At 38.6% G+C, this 13,624-nt stretch overlaps 1 protein-coding gene across 6 annotated transcripts in view; it reads right to left on the minus strand.

Moving 5' to 3' along the window:
• tanc1a (tetratricopeptide repeat, ankyrin repeat and coiled-coil containing 1a) overlaps positions 1–13,624 on the minus strand; it is a 240,089-nt gene that overhangs the window by 74,370 nt on the left and 152,095 nt on the right. For all 6 annotated transcript variants that reach the window (XM_041201802.1, XM_041201800.1, XM_041201801.1 and 3 more), the window contains 2 exons: positions 11,038–11,319; positions 9,820–9,971 (listed from right to left, as the gene is read on the minus strand). In XM_041201802.1, coding sequence (XP_041057736.1) covers positions 9,820–9,971; positions 11,038–11,319 — 434 coding nt within the window. The remainder of the gene's footprint in view (positions 1–9,819; positions 9,972–11,037; positions 11,320–13,624) is intronic.

The following is a 13,624-nucleotide window of genomic DNA, read 5'->3' on the forward strand; positions in this document are numbered from 1 at the left end:
GCAAATGATCTTACAGAGCTGAAAATGTCATCTCAAAATGTGGGAGATCTATTCTGTCTGCAAAGTATACTTCTATCATCCAATAAAGAATCACAATAAACTCTGCATCTAGGATTGTCTAGTTCTCCTAACCTCAGAGCAGGGACAATCAAAGTAAAAAGGCAAAATATACAAACTTATGTAAAAAGAATTAAATAAGTAATTTTAAAATTCCCAACTATCCTGATAAAACAATTTTCAACATGTAAACCTGTGCGATATTGCTATCTGAAGTCTGCTCCCTCAAGTAGTCACTAAAGCCACACATGCCCTTCAGTCATATTTTAGACATATGGCAGCAAGGCAGAGTATTAAACATGAAAAATATATTTTATTTTAATTGTTACAGTATATTTCATTCATATTATTAAAGATACTTGTGAAGGATTTAAAGGTTTTGCTGAACTACTGTGTTTTCAAGCATAAAAATATAGTTCTATCTGCATAATGCTACTGGTAACCCTATCAGTAGCATTTCAGCTCAAAAAGGTACCACATGTCCATAGGGGGAATAAAGCGATGACTGATTCAAAGAGCAAAATATAAAGCAATCCAGAAAACAATTTCATTCATTAGACAGATAAATTCATATTAAAGAAGCATCTCAAGACCAGTTAAATTACTAATTTTTTTCCAAATTCATCAAGCTGGGATTTTTAAAACGGAAGCTGTAGTTACAAATCCTCACCTGTCTTTTTGAGTTCAAGATGAAACTTCCAGTTAGTTTTTTTTTTGGGGGGGGGGTGCAGGGTACAGGAAACCAAAACTAGGGGGGGATAAATATAAGACAATCACTAATAAATCCATTAAGAAATTAGGGGAAACTTCTTTACCCAAAGATTAGTGAAAATGAGAACTCAATACCACATGGAGTAGTCAAAGCAAACAGTAGAAATGCATTTAAGGGAAAACTGAACATGAGGGATAAATTGACAGAGTGAGATGAAGAGAAATGGGACGAAGCTCATTTGGAGCATAAATGCCACCATAGATTCTCTTGGGCTGAATGGCCTGTTCTGTGCTGTAAATTATATGCAATTCTACATAGTCTGGTAACAACTACCACCAAATGAACCAAATTGGTCCAAGTAATTCTTCACTATTTTCTGCCACCCTTTTACTCAGTTTAAAAGAACATAAGCCATCTGGAGAAAACACTAAACTTACTGTAGCAAAATGATTTTTAACATTATAAGAATGTAAGCTTTTAAATTCAATGTGTAAAGGGTTAACTCTGAAAGCTGAACAGTATTCTGAATCAGTCTATTCGATTTTCTCACAATCTTAGTTCGATCTGGTTTGCACAATGAAGGTCTACGGTGTTAGTTCTTCATCCTGAGAGGGACCATTATATACTCCCTCAAACATCTTGCAATGTTTTATAGAATGCTCCATTGATCACAAGAGTAACATTGTAACACCCGGTTCCTTATATCATCGTAGAGGTATTCAAGTTGTAATATGTGGAGAGTAGGGGGAGAAAGAAAACCAAATGTATATAAAGAGTAGGCTCTCAAACCCAGGTGGTGACTTTATTTAACAGATATTTCTCAGCCCTTTGAACTAGGGGTAATTACTCAATTGGCTGGAGCAGTCTGCGGTCAGCAGTTCAGTTTTTCAGTTCTGAGAGCAAGTACAGGACATCAACGTTTTGGTAATTGCAGGCATGAGCTGTGTTTCTGTTCCAAAAGAGCTTAGCCAACAAAAATCAAGCTAGTTTGAGGTTATATCAAGTAATCATATGGTTAGTGATGATACTTAAGGAGCATGTTCTACTGGCTGAGTGCAGGGAAAATATATAGTCTCAGTATGTACTGTTCATTCATATCTCTCATACAAAGAAAACCATCTGCTGTTTCACAGCCTGTTTCGAATCAATGAAATGTTTTTTGCCATCAATAACATTCTAGAAGCTTGTGTACGAGGGCTTCATAATCTTTGAGTCATGCTTTTTTATCTAGATATAGGACAAGGTGTGCTATGGATCACAGGGCACACAAATAGCTTTGCACAGCAGTGATGCTGAATCTGCAAAAGTATCTAGTGTTAAAACCTCAAAATAATGACATTTATTTATAAAATTGAGTGCATAATATTAGAATTGCCTATAAAGTTTGCACTACACGAATTTGCTGTTCCAGCTGCAGCCTGAGTATGACATTTTACCTGGTCCACAGCTGTTTGAATTTCCAAATGGACAAATTCTGTGCACATCATTTTCACTCTGCTCCCATAGAAACTACAATATTGTGTCCCAAATTGTCCGTAACATATGACAATCAGGCAGAAAATTGAGCTTAAATGAATTTGTATTTTAGTTTCTCAACTGTTATAAATTTGAATACAAGAAACTTACATATAAATTGCAACACCAAAGGGTGATAAACTGACAACACCGGACACTAAATACATGGCTTTGATAACACTTTATCTTCCATTGAGTTGCTCATGGTGAGTCAAAAGGTGCACTGCTCTAGGAAGTCAAATTCACTTTTATTAAAAAATTCTCGGAGTATTATCTGTATTTTTTAGTTTGAACTCTACAACTATGTCCAAACTTCTGTAAAAAAATTAAATTTGACATGATCATCATTGTACATTTGTGTATATACTCAATTTTATTTCAATCATTTTACAAAGGCTGGAATAAATTACAATGTAGCAGGATGGATGAAACCATGAAGCAATACTGGGTGTGTGAAACAAGAGTGGTGGTTCTGGAGCTTACAAACACAATGGTGGCAGTGCTAAGATTCTGCAGGGTGAGTTACTTGGATTGGCAAACAGGAAGGGAGCCTTGGGAAGTGGGAGTACTAATAGGGGTCCAAACCTATGGCAGGCTTAGCTTTATAAGAGATTGGTTGGTGGGGTTGGGTGGGTGGAGGAACAACAGAAGTTAGACTCAGGGGACTTTGAGAAGAGCTAAAGTCTGCAAGCAACAGGATGAGATCCTGGAATCGGATAGCATTAGGAAGGAGTCTAGGTATTGCAGACCAATGGCAAAATGGAGCCCAAGTGTATGGTAGCACTGGGGCAAGATCCTGGCCTGTAAATGCACAGACATTAGAGATGATGCCTGCTGAGAATGTGGACAATGGACAATAAGTCCCAGGATCAGAGGACCGTTGATATCATTGAAACATTCAAGATTCTGAAGGGGCTTGACAGGGTAGACATTGAGGTTGTTTCTCTGGCTACAGAACATGGTCTGCAGCTAAGGATAAGAGGTTGATTATTTAGGACTGGGATGAGGAGAAATTTCTTGACTCAAGAAGGTTGTGAATCTTTGACTTGTCTACCCCAGAGGGCTGTACATCCTTCATCATTGAATAGATTCAAGGCTGGAATAGAAAGACTTTTGATCTCTCAGGGAATCATAGGATATGGGAAGCAGCAAGAAAGTGGAGGTCATGCAGAAGATCAGCCATGAGTGGCCATTTGGTCTGCTTCTGCTCCTATTTTTATGTTCTTATGATGTCACAAGAGTCGGAAACTGCTTAGGGAGAACCCCTGAGATCTTGGAGAGCTGGAAATGGGCTGAATGGGTTGGAAGCATCAAAGTTGTGTCAAAAGCTGAATCCACTGAAAATGGTTGCTGGGTGGGGGCAAAGGCTGCATATAGATAGAGTTAGAGAGTCTGGAGGTTTAGGAAAAGGTCCTGTAATGTGTGTTGTTCTAATGATAAAAGCCTCACATTCTCAAGTTTTTAATCCCCAGACCAGGCAATCTCAATAAAATTGCTGCAACATCTTTAAAGCCTCAATTTTTATCCTCTAGTGTGGAACCCAATACTGCACAGTGCTCTAATTGAGTTTATATTCAGTAATAATTACATGTATGATCCGCACTGGCAAAAAAGGGTGTTCAAAACAATAAGCCTTCAGCCCAGCAAAGAAAAAAATATTTTCCCCACAAATATTGCTTCTACTTTTTTCAGAATTATTTTAATATAATTCAAGTATAATTGTAGGAAATTTAAATTTTCCATCTCCAATTTCAACCTATGAGAGTTACAGTTTACATTAAAAATTCATCCTAATGCATTGGACTGGATTTTGCAGTCAGCAGCTAACTTCATAGAAAGCTGCCCACAATAATCTAGCAATGTGAGAATGGTGTAGCTTTCCCCTTTCCTACCAACAGTTTAAATCTGGCACCAAGTTAAGGAGATTTCTTGAGATGCAGCATCAGTAGCGATGTCAGCAAGCAGGTAAGCAGCCAATCACACTGAAGTATTCATACACAATCAGCAAGAAGTTAAAATACTTAATATCATTCACTTGTAATTTAAATTTTCAGATAGCAAAATAAATGATTATGACTGGATTAACACAGAAGCTAAAATAAAGAAAATTTTTTTAGAATTGTGTTTAATTTGAAATGAGAAAGTTGACATTCATAAATATACAATTAACTTCTCAGGGCCAGTGGAGGTCTTCAGCAATAATTGTGAAGTTAATTGGCCATTAAAAACTCAGTTACACCTCATTCAGCAAGGTGTAGCCTTTTCAAGTGTTTTCACAACAAGTATGCGGAAGAGTGAAAGCTTCTGCCAATTAAATTGATTTCCCATTATTTGCAGTTTGGGGATGCCTCAACAGCACACATCTGGAGAATCTTAGAATCACTAACAACAACTTCTGGATTTCTGCACCTATGCGGAATCCAGAAGTGCCGACAGTTTTGATGAAGTAATGTATGTGAATGCTGACAGTTTTGCCATTATTACCATCACAAAATCTGGGCCATTAATTTGAAAAAGCTGTTAATGGTGGCTATCCATATGACTAAATAGGGCACAGAATGTTATATGGGTGGGGAACTTGAAAGCCCATCACCAAGAATGACTTGATAGCACTATTAGTGACCAAGCTGGAGAAGTCCTGAAGTACCTATCCACCAGACTGGGCCTATGACAGGTGGTCAAAGAACCAAAAAGAGGGAAGAAACCTACTTGACCTCATACGCACCAATCTAGCTGTTGCAGATGTCTGTGACCACTGCACAGTCCTTGTTGAGACAAAGTCCCCTCTTCACACTAAAGATACCCTCAATCATTGTGCTAAAAGGAATAGACTCTAAAACAGAACTAACAGCTCAAAACTGGGCATCCATAAGGTGCTGTGGACCATCAGCAACAGGATTGTATTCAACGACAATCTGTAAGCTCGTGGCCTGGAGTAACTCTTTCGAGTACAAACACGTTTCCATCTGTTCCTATTCAGATGAAGTTACATTGTTTCATAGTTTGCCATTGTGAGATTTGAACTCTTGATCTTGGGGTTACAAGCCCAGTACCATAACCACTTGGCTATTTAGGCCAAGCTCGTGGCCTGGCGTATCCCCTCACTCCACCATTATCAAATTAGGAGACCAATCTTGGTTCAACGAGGAGTGTAGGAGAGCATCCCAGGGGCAGAACTAGGCATATCTAAAACTGAGGTGTCAACCTGGTGACGCTACAACACAGAGCTATACACATGCTAAAAAGAGGAAACAGCATGTTATAGACAGAGCTAATTGATCCCACAACTAACGGGTCAAATTAAAACTCTGCAGTCCTGTCACATCTAGTTGTGAATGGTGGAGGATAATTAAACATCCAACCAGAAGAGGAGACTCCCTAACCTCAATAATGGCAAAGCCAGCATGTAGGAGGCAAGGACAAGGCTGAAACATTTCCATCCATCTTCAGCCAGAAGTGCCTAGTGGATGATCTATCTCAGCTTCCTTGAGCTCCCCAAAATCATAGATTCCAGTCTTCAGTCAAATTAATTCACTCCACGTGATAGAGAAACAGCTGAAAAGCACTGGATACTGAAGACATGTCCTCCAGAAGGTGCCATATCCTTAGCCAAGCTGTTCCAATACAGCTACAACAGTGGCATCTACCCGACAATGTGGAAAATTGCTCAGGTATGTCGTGTCTACAAAAAGCAGGACAAATCCAACCTGGCTAATTACCACCCCATCAGTCTACACTCGATCATCAACAAAGTGATGGAAGGTGTCATCGAACAGCGCTATCAAGCAGCACTTAATCAGCAATAACATACTCACTGATACTCAGTTTGGGTTCCATCACGGCACTCAGCTCCTGACTTCATTATAGCCTTAATCGAAACATCAACAGAAGAGCTGAACTCCAGAGATGAGGTGAGAGTGACTGCCCTTGACATCAAGGCAGCATTTAACTGAGTGTGACATTGACAATCCCTAGCAAAATTGAAGTCAATGGGAATCAGGGAGAAAACGCTCCACTGGCTGCCATACCTCGCAAAAATGGAAGATGGATGTGGTTAGATTTAGCTCCAGGAAATTGCTGCACAAGTTCCTCAAGGTAATGCCTAGACCAAACCATCTTCAGCTGCTTCATCAATGACCTTCCCTATATCAGAAGGTCAGAATTGGCTACGCTCGCTGATGACTGCACCATGTTCAATACTACTCTCAACTCCTCAAGTGCTAAAGCAGTTCATGCCTGCAAGCAGCAAAGCCTGGACAAAATTCAGACTCAGGCTGATAAGTGGCAAGTACCATTCAGGCCACACAAGTGTCAGGCAATGACCAACAAGAGAAAATCTAACCATCTTCCCTAGACATTCAACTATATTACAATTGCTGAGTCCACCATAATTGACATCCCAGGAGTTACCATCAACCATAAACATAACTGGATCAGTCATATACTGTGGCTACAAGAGCAGGTCAGAGACATGGAATTCTGTGGCGTTTAACTCACCAAAGCCAACAAAACAGGCCAGGAGTGTGATAAAATACTTTCCACTTGCCTGGATGACCACAGCTTGACTTTATCCAAGAAAAAGCAGCCCACTTCATCAGCATCCCATCCACCACCTAAAATAATTACTCCCTCCACTACGAGCATAAAGTAATGCAAACCATCTACAAGGTGCATTGCTGCAACTCATCAAGGTTCCTTCGCCAGGACCTTCCAAATCTGTGACTCCTACCAGCTAGAAGGGCAAGGGCAGCAGATGCATGGGAATACCACCATCTACCAGTTCCCCTCCAAGCCACACACCATCCTGACTTGGAACTATATCACTGTTCCTTCATTGTTGCTGGGTCAAAATCCTGGAACTCCCTTCCTAACAGCACTGTGGGTGTAACTACATCACATGAAATGCAGCGGTACAAAAAGGCATCTCACCACCACCTTTTCAAGGGCAATTAGGGTTAGGCAATAAATTGCCTTGCTTGCCATCTCATTTTCTCAAGAATGAGTGAAAACGTCATTTTTTTGTGACTGACAGCTCAGTAGTTAAGGGTAGGAAGTTTTAAAAAATTCTTATGCCTACCAATGCTCAATGCAAAAACATTTAAGTTAGTTCAAAAGATATGCTCCTGGTTCCAGAATCTCTTTCTGCCAATTCACAAACATTTTTATATCATCATTCATAAACAGAAGAGAATGTTTTTATGTTTTGAATTTTGGATAAATTAATTTAAAATGCTAGAATCTGGCCAGCATACTTATTTATTCATCATGCAATGATTATTATTATAGGATAGGAGCTCTTTAAAAATGAATTTCTCCTTTCTGGTAAAAAGGTTTGCTTTGGGAAAGAACAAGCCAGGGACTCATCATATTCGATATTTTACAAAATATTGTTGGTAATTCTTTTGAGGGAACGTTCAGATTTAATAACTTGGGAACGTTTTTAAGCAACTGTGCTTGTTAAGTAGAGCCAAACAAAACTTCTGGCTGGAGGCATGTATTAAGAAAGATTCTAAGCTCAGGAGATATTGCTAGTTCCCATCCACTCTGGGTGCCAATTGATCACTCCAAAAACAAATGCTGGATTACAGTCATGGAGCCATGTATCAACATTTAGGCTGCTGGTACTATATAGCTACTGACAATAGTTATGTGACATAATTCAACCATTGTAACTTGTGATTTTTAATCCTGTTGCTTTCATCTAATTTTCCCACAGTAGCACTGCATTGAACAAATAACACTTAAGTTTTGGTTATCTGTAGCTCAAATCACATTGACAAGGGCTAACAAGAGGTTCCAAACACAAAAAAAAAACCTTCTGAAATAACACCTGCTCAAGGAAAAATATGGATAAGCAATAAATTGTGACCTGGCCAGTGATGCCCAAACCACATGAAAGAATTTTTTTTAAAAAATGAGATGCGGGTGTTCATTTATGTATGGGCAGAAGAAATGTTAAGCAAAAGTTTGATAACTTGTCAATTTGGATGCCCTTCCCAATCTACATGTAAAACAAAATGTGTCTTACAGTGTGGTAAGCAACTCTCAAAGCTTGGAGTAGGCAACAACCAGCGCCTCGAACAGAGAAATGGGAGAGTTAGAATCATTTACAGCATAGGAGGCGGCAATTCAGCCCATCAACTCTATGCATGCTCTCCGTAAAATAATCCAGTCAGTCCCATTCCCCCACTCTATCCCTATAGCCGTGCAAGTTTATTTCCTGCGGGTGCCCATCCAATTTCCTCTTGAAATCATTGATTACCTCTGCTTGCACCACACTCTTAGGTGGCAAGTGAAAAATTTCTTCCTCACAGAGGCTGCATATACTGACTAGTAACAAACACAATTCTCAGTAAGTAGGTACTGAATTATTGGTCAATGTAACTGATTTTTAAAAAAAAACTATTATGTTTGCATTTTAACCTGGTTACAAAGTTAACTTATTTGAAAATAAAAAGCAACTTGCTATCAGCTTATTTGCAGTATTTTAAATGGAAAGTAAGTAGATTAATATCAAAATAATGAATAAGCAGGCAACAGCATAGAAAGCGTATTTTATGTGCTCTGGACTGTTAATGTTGACTCTTGCATAACTTCTGTTTGAGTACTGGGGTGCATTTTATGGACACCAACTTCATTACAGAGCTCAAACTCAGTCTGGCTTTGGATTGGTAAAAAGATTTCCAGTGTGATTTGCCCAGAATTAAAGTCATATTGTAAAATTACATAATTAAAAAGTTCTGCTGTTTCTCAAGTAGAGTTCCTGATCTCAGTCATGCCATAATACTTCCTCATACACATACTTCCTTATTGGGAAATAATCACTCCCACCTGGTCATAGAGGTCTACAGTTCAGAAAAAGGCCCTTCGGCCCACTGAGTCTGTGCTGGTCAAACAAGTACCTAACTATTCTAATCCCATTTTCCAGCACTAGGCCCAAAGCATCGCAAGTGCACATCCAAATACTCCTTAAATGTTATGAGGGTTTCTGCCTCTACCACCTTTTCAGACATAAATCCTGACAATTTACTGATTACAGAGCAACATTGGTAGGATTTTGTTGTTCGCCCTTCCTGTTAATGAATGTATACATTGAATGAATAAAATGAAGAGAACTCATGACTGTATGTATGTTTAAGAAAAAACAAAAGTGGGCCTATTTTTTGCTCAGAATAATGTAATAAAGTTCTGTAATTATTCTATAAACATGGAAATCTTAGAAGAGAGCTTCTGACTTTTGGCTTTCATAGAAAAATGGAATGGGTTCATGAAATCCTATAAAATGAAGAATTTGACTTATTCAATCATTGTAAACCAGAGAACAGTTGTATTTTAGTATGTTATAAGCAAAGCTTTTCCTTCTCCTTTCTCGGAACTAAAACATACACTGTGTAATGCCACTGCCAAAATACTATGAGCTCTGGAATCACGTGCATTCACTATAAATCAGTGACCCTACTTATAAAAAAAATCTGCCAGAAAACGCTAACTTCTCTTGTGTCGTAAAGATATTACAATATGAAGATGCAGCTTACCTGTGCTGCGAGTTTCTTCAAAGCTTCTTCCCTTCGTCTTTGTAGCTCAGGGGTTCCGGGAAAACTCCCATTGCTCGACGTATTGGTACTATGAAAGGGAGAAGAGGTTTGGGGCGGTTGGCTCAGCGGAAGTTCCTGGTGTAGGTTTGTATCTGTTGGCAATTTAAATAAATTAATTGTAATAGCTGAAGAAAATGAGAACATTAAACAAAATCCATCTTCCCTCACCTCCACCTCAAATAAAAGTTGTTGAAACAAATTATTAACCCATTCACAAAGTATATACAGGCAAGGAAGTGTCATTGGTAAAAAAAGGTCCCTGATTCCAAGCGTACAAGTGTGAAGATGTTGGAGTTTAAAGTAAGATGACCAAATCTTGCTGGAAAAGAATGAAAGCTCACAAACACATATTGCTATAAATGAGCAAATCAGCCAGCAATCGCAAGGGAGTAAGGGATTAACTGTGAGTTACAAATCTCCAGGACTTATGCTACTTTGCACAGATGTCATTGGACCATTAGCCTCCCTGTTTTTTTTTAAAGGACTTGCTGGATTTGCACATTAATTGCCCAATAAACTTGCCACCCAAAGTTAAACCTGATAATCAAAAGTGCAAGCACCTTTTTAGCATAATAATTATTAATGTATTGCCAATCAACCATTCTGGCCCAGAAAAAAAATGTGGTTGTTTTAGGCAATATTTAAAATGTCAACTTTTACATGTTTTTTCTAATTTTTCCTTTGTTCCCTCCTGCCCCCCAGCCCCCCTCCCCCGCCCCCACCCCTCATAATCCAAATTTTCTTGCCCTTTCATTACATGGTTTGACCCTAATTCAGCCATTCTAATTCATCATCCTCCCCCACTGTTCCTGTTTCTTCCTCAATCCTTAATCATGTTGGTTAAGGCGACATACTGTTGGTCCCGCCATGAACAAATGTCCTAGATGTCCTATGACCCTCACCATGATCAGCTTTCACTTCCAACAACTTGTCTTGCAAAATTATATTTGAGGGGATTGGTGCAGAAAAAAATGTATAACTAATGGGGCTCACCATTAGCTGCCCTGCTCCAGCAAGATCCAGCTTTATAGCCTACATTTTTATATGGGTAATTTGATGCAAATACTGAGAGAGTATTAGGGACCTTTAGTTCATGTAAAACAGGAACACTTGGGTTCAGCTGCACCATAATTCAAGTACTGTGGACAGAAAACTCACTTTTTGAAAATACACTGGAGCTGTTCGATGCAATTTGTCTCATCCGACCTCCATGACAGCTCAGTGCCACCAGCCTGGAAATAATGGCCGTTTTCCCAAATCCAACATTTCCAACAATTACAGTTCCTTTGCTCTCCAGAGTCACTCCATTGTTCAGGTTCTCATCTATCTTCTGGAACAGCCAATCCCGACCAATAAATATTGAATCTGTAGTAATGCTTGGCACTTCAAACAATAATGGCTTTAATATAATATCAACTGGCTTGTATGGAGTAAATCGCACTAAATAAAATTTAAAAAATAGACTGGATTAATTTTCATCAATGATGTCACTTAAAAATATGCCCAGAACAGCACTACAATGTTCATGAAGCTAAATCTATGCCAAAGAAAAACTCAATCAAGTGCCATCTATTGTATCAGAAAACTTGAAAAAACAAAGCAAGACATTTCAGGTTATGTCACTGCCCAGAAATATTAACTTGAAATACGTTTTAATTACAGCTTGCTTCATTTCGATGTTATGTTTTGAACAGAAGACTAATTTGGTATTTGAGTGTTAGCACAACACACATCCCATACAAGGTACATTAATTGAAAATTGCATTCATACAACGCCACAGTATTTTATACCATCAAGGCAGATGTAAAAAAACAATTCTGACAATGTCAAGAATTAAATTTAATTTAGCAATGCTGGGATAAAACAATTGCATAAACGTAATTCCTAAACAATATTTTTTCATCTTTACCCACCAAATTTTAACTAAAAGCAATTATCATTTCATGATACATACTTATTAGTCCATTTTCTAATACAGGTAATATTGTAATCACAAAATTATTCAAAAATTTAACTCTGGTAACCATTTGTGACAGAGGAGAACCTCATAACTGCTAGAAATCAAAAACTTTGACAGAGTTGCTTGGTTAAAGAGATTAGCCATCCCTTTAAGCTAAGTTATGTGATCAACGTCACTATAATATTTTCAAATAAGTAGTTAAAAGCTTTAAAGAATAGTCTTCAGTAGTCTTCACTTTACTCTTGAATGGAGTCATATTTGATATATGTTTTTACAATGGTCTTGCCATTTCTTTCAATCAAACCAAATTGGGCACTCAAAACCTTAAATCGGCATTGTTATCCCATTCAAATACAAAATAATTTGGCATGAAAATATGAAATAGTTACAACACTAATGAACATTGCAACTGCAACAACTTATACTTATATAGCGCCTTTAACGCAGACTTGTCCAACCCACAGCCCGCTGGCCACTTCGTGGCCCCCAAGGCCTGTGGACTCAACCCGCCAAACTTGTTGGACATTCAACTGACTTATAGTTGAAAACTGCTGTAAAGCTGTTCATCCAATCACAGGATGCTTCCTCCCTGCATTTGCTGCTGATAGGTTCACTTGTGAGTAATGAGGTGTATGAATTTCAGAGCCAGTGTGATGCTAGGTATGTAGGCCATACGTTCCAAAGACTGGCAGATTGTATCAAACAGCACGTCCCTTCTGCTGTTTGCACCAGGCAAAGTACCCAACCAGTCCATGCTTACAAAGCTCAATACACAGTGTCCAACATTAGACACGATTCTGCAATTGGACAACGTTTGCCAAATAATCTTCAGGTGTGCTAAGAATTACGCTGACAACGAATTTAAGATTGTCAGTCGGGCTCGCAGTATGGTGCGTGTGTGTACTGGAAGTTACATACAACAATACACAAGGACCTGTTCTTTGCAGGCAGAAAGAACATGTACACACATTGCACCTATTTCAGCTAAACAAAATAAATGACAGCCTTTCGCTGGTTCATTCCCCAGGGCAACGTTTTGACCAGAGTCAAGCTGTCTGGTTTAAGTTTTGAACAATGCTTGGCAGTGAACTGTCAGTCACCATCAACTAGTGCATTCTCCATGGCAAAGCCTCTACCAAAGAGTCCACTTGCCAACTAATCATCACTCTTCTCATACAGTAGAAATATGTTGTTTCCCTAGACACTGATATTTTCTTGCGAATTTGTCTGATGACTGCAAAGCAAAAAGCAATTCTCAAAGCACGATATTTTGAATATAACCAACAGAATCAAGTTATGCTCTCTAAATGTAAGTTGTGACTTGTAAGATTAATACAGTAGTGAGAAATAATTTTTACTTGGCAGATTGAGATGTAGAATCAGTTTGCATGGAGGTAAGAAGTCACTGGTGGGAGTAATCTATAAGCCTCCCTACCAGTAGCTGCATTGTAGGACAGAGTATAAATCAAGAAATAATGAGGACTTATAAGAAAGGTAATGCAATAATCCTGGGTAACTTTAATCCTCACGTAGATTCCACACAAATTGACCAAGGTAGCCTTGAGGACAAGTTCATAAAGTGAATTTGGGACAGTTTTTTAGAACAATACCATGTGGAACCAACTAGGGGAAAGGCTGTTTTAGATCTGGGAATGTGAGACAGGATTAATTAATGATCTCACAGTAAAACATCCCCTACAAAAGAGTGATCCTGTCATGGTGAATTTCACATTCAGTTTGAGGGCGACAAAGGCGAGTCTGAAACTTATCCCAAACTTAAATAA

The sequence above is a fragment of the Carcharodon carcharias genome, chromosome 12 (assembly GCF_017639515.1).
Source record: "Carcharodon carcharias isolate sCarCar2 chromosome 12, sCarCar2.pri, whole genome shotgun sequence".
Lineage (NCBI taxonomy): Eukaryota > Metazoa > Chordata > Chondrichthyes > Lamniformes > Lamnidae > Carcharodon > Carcharodon carcharias.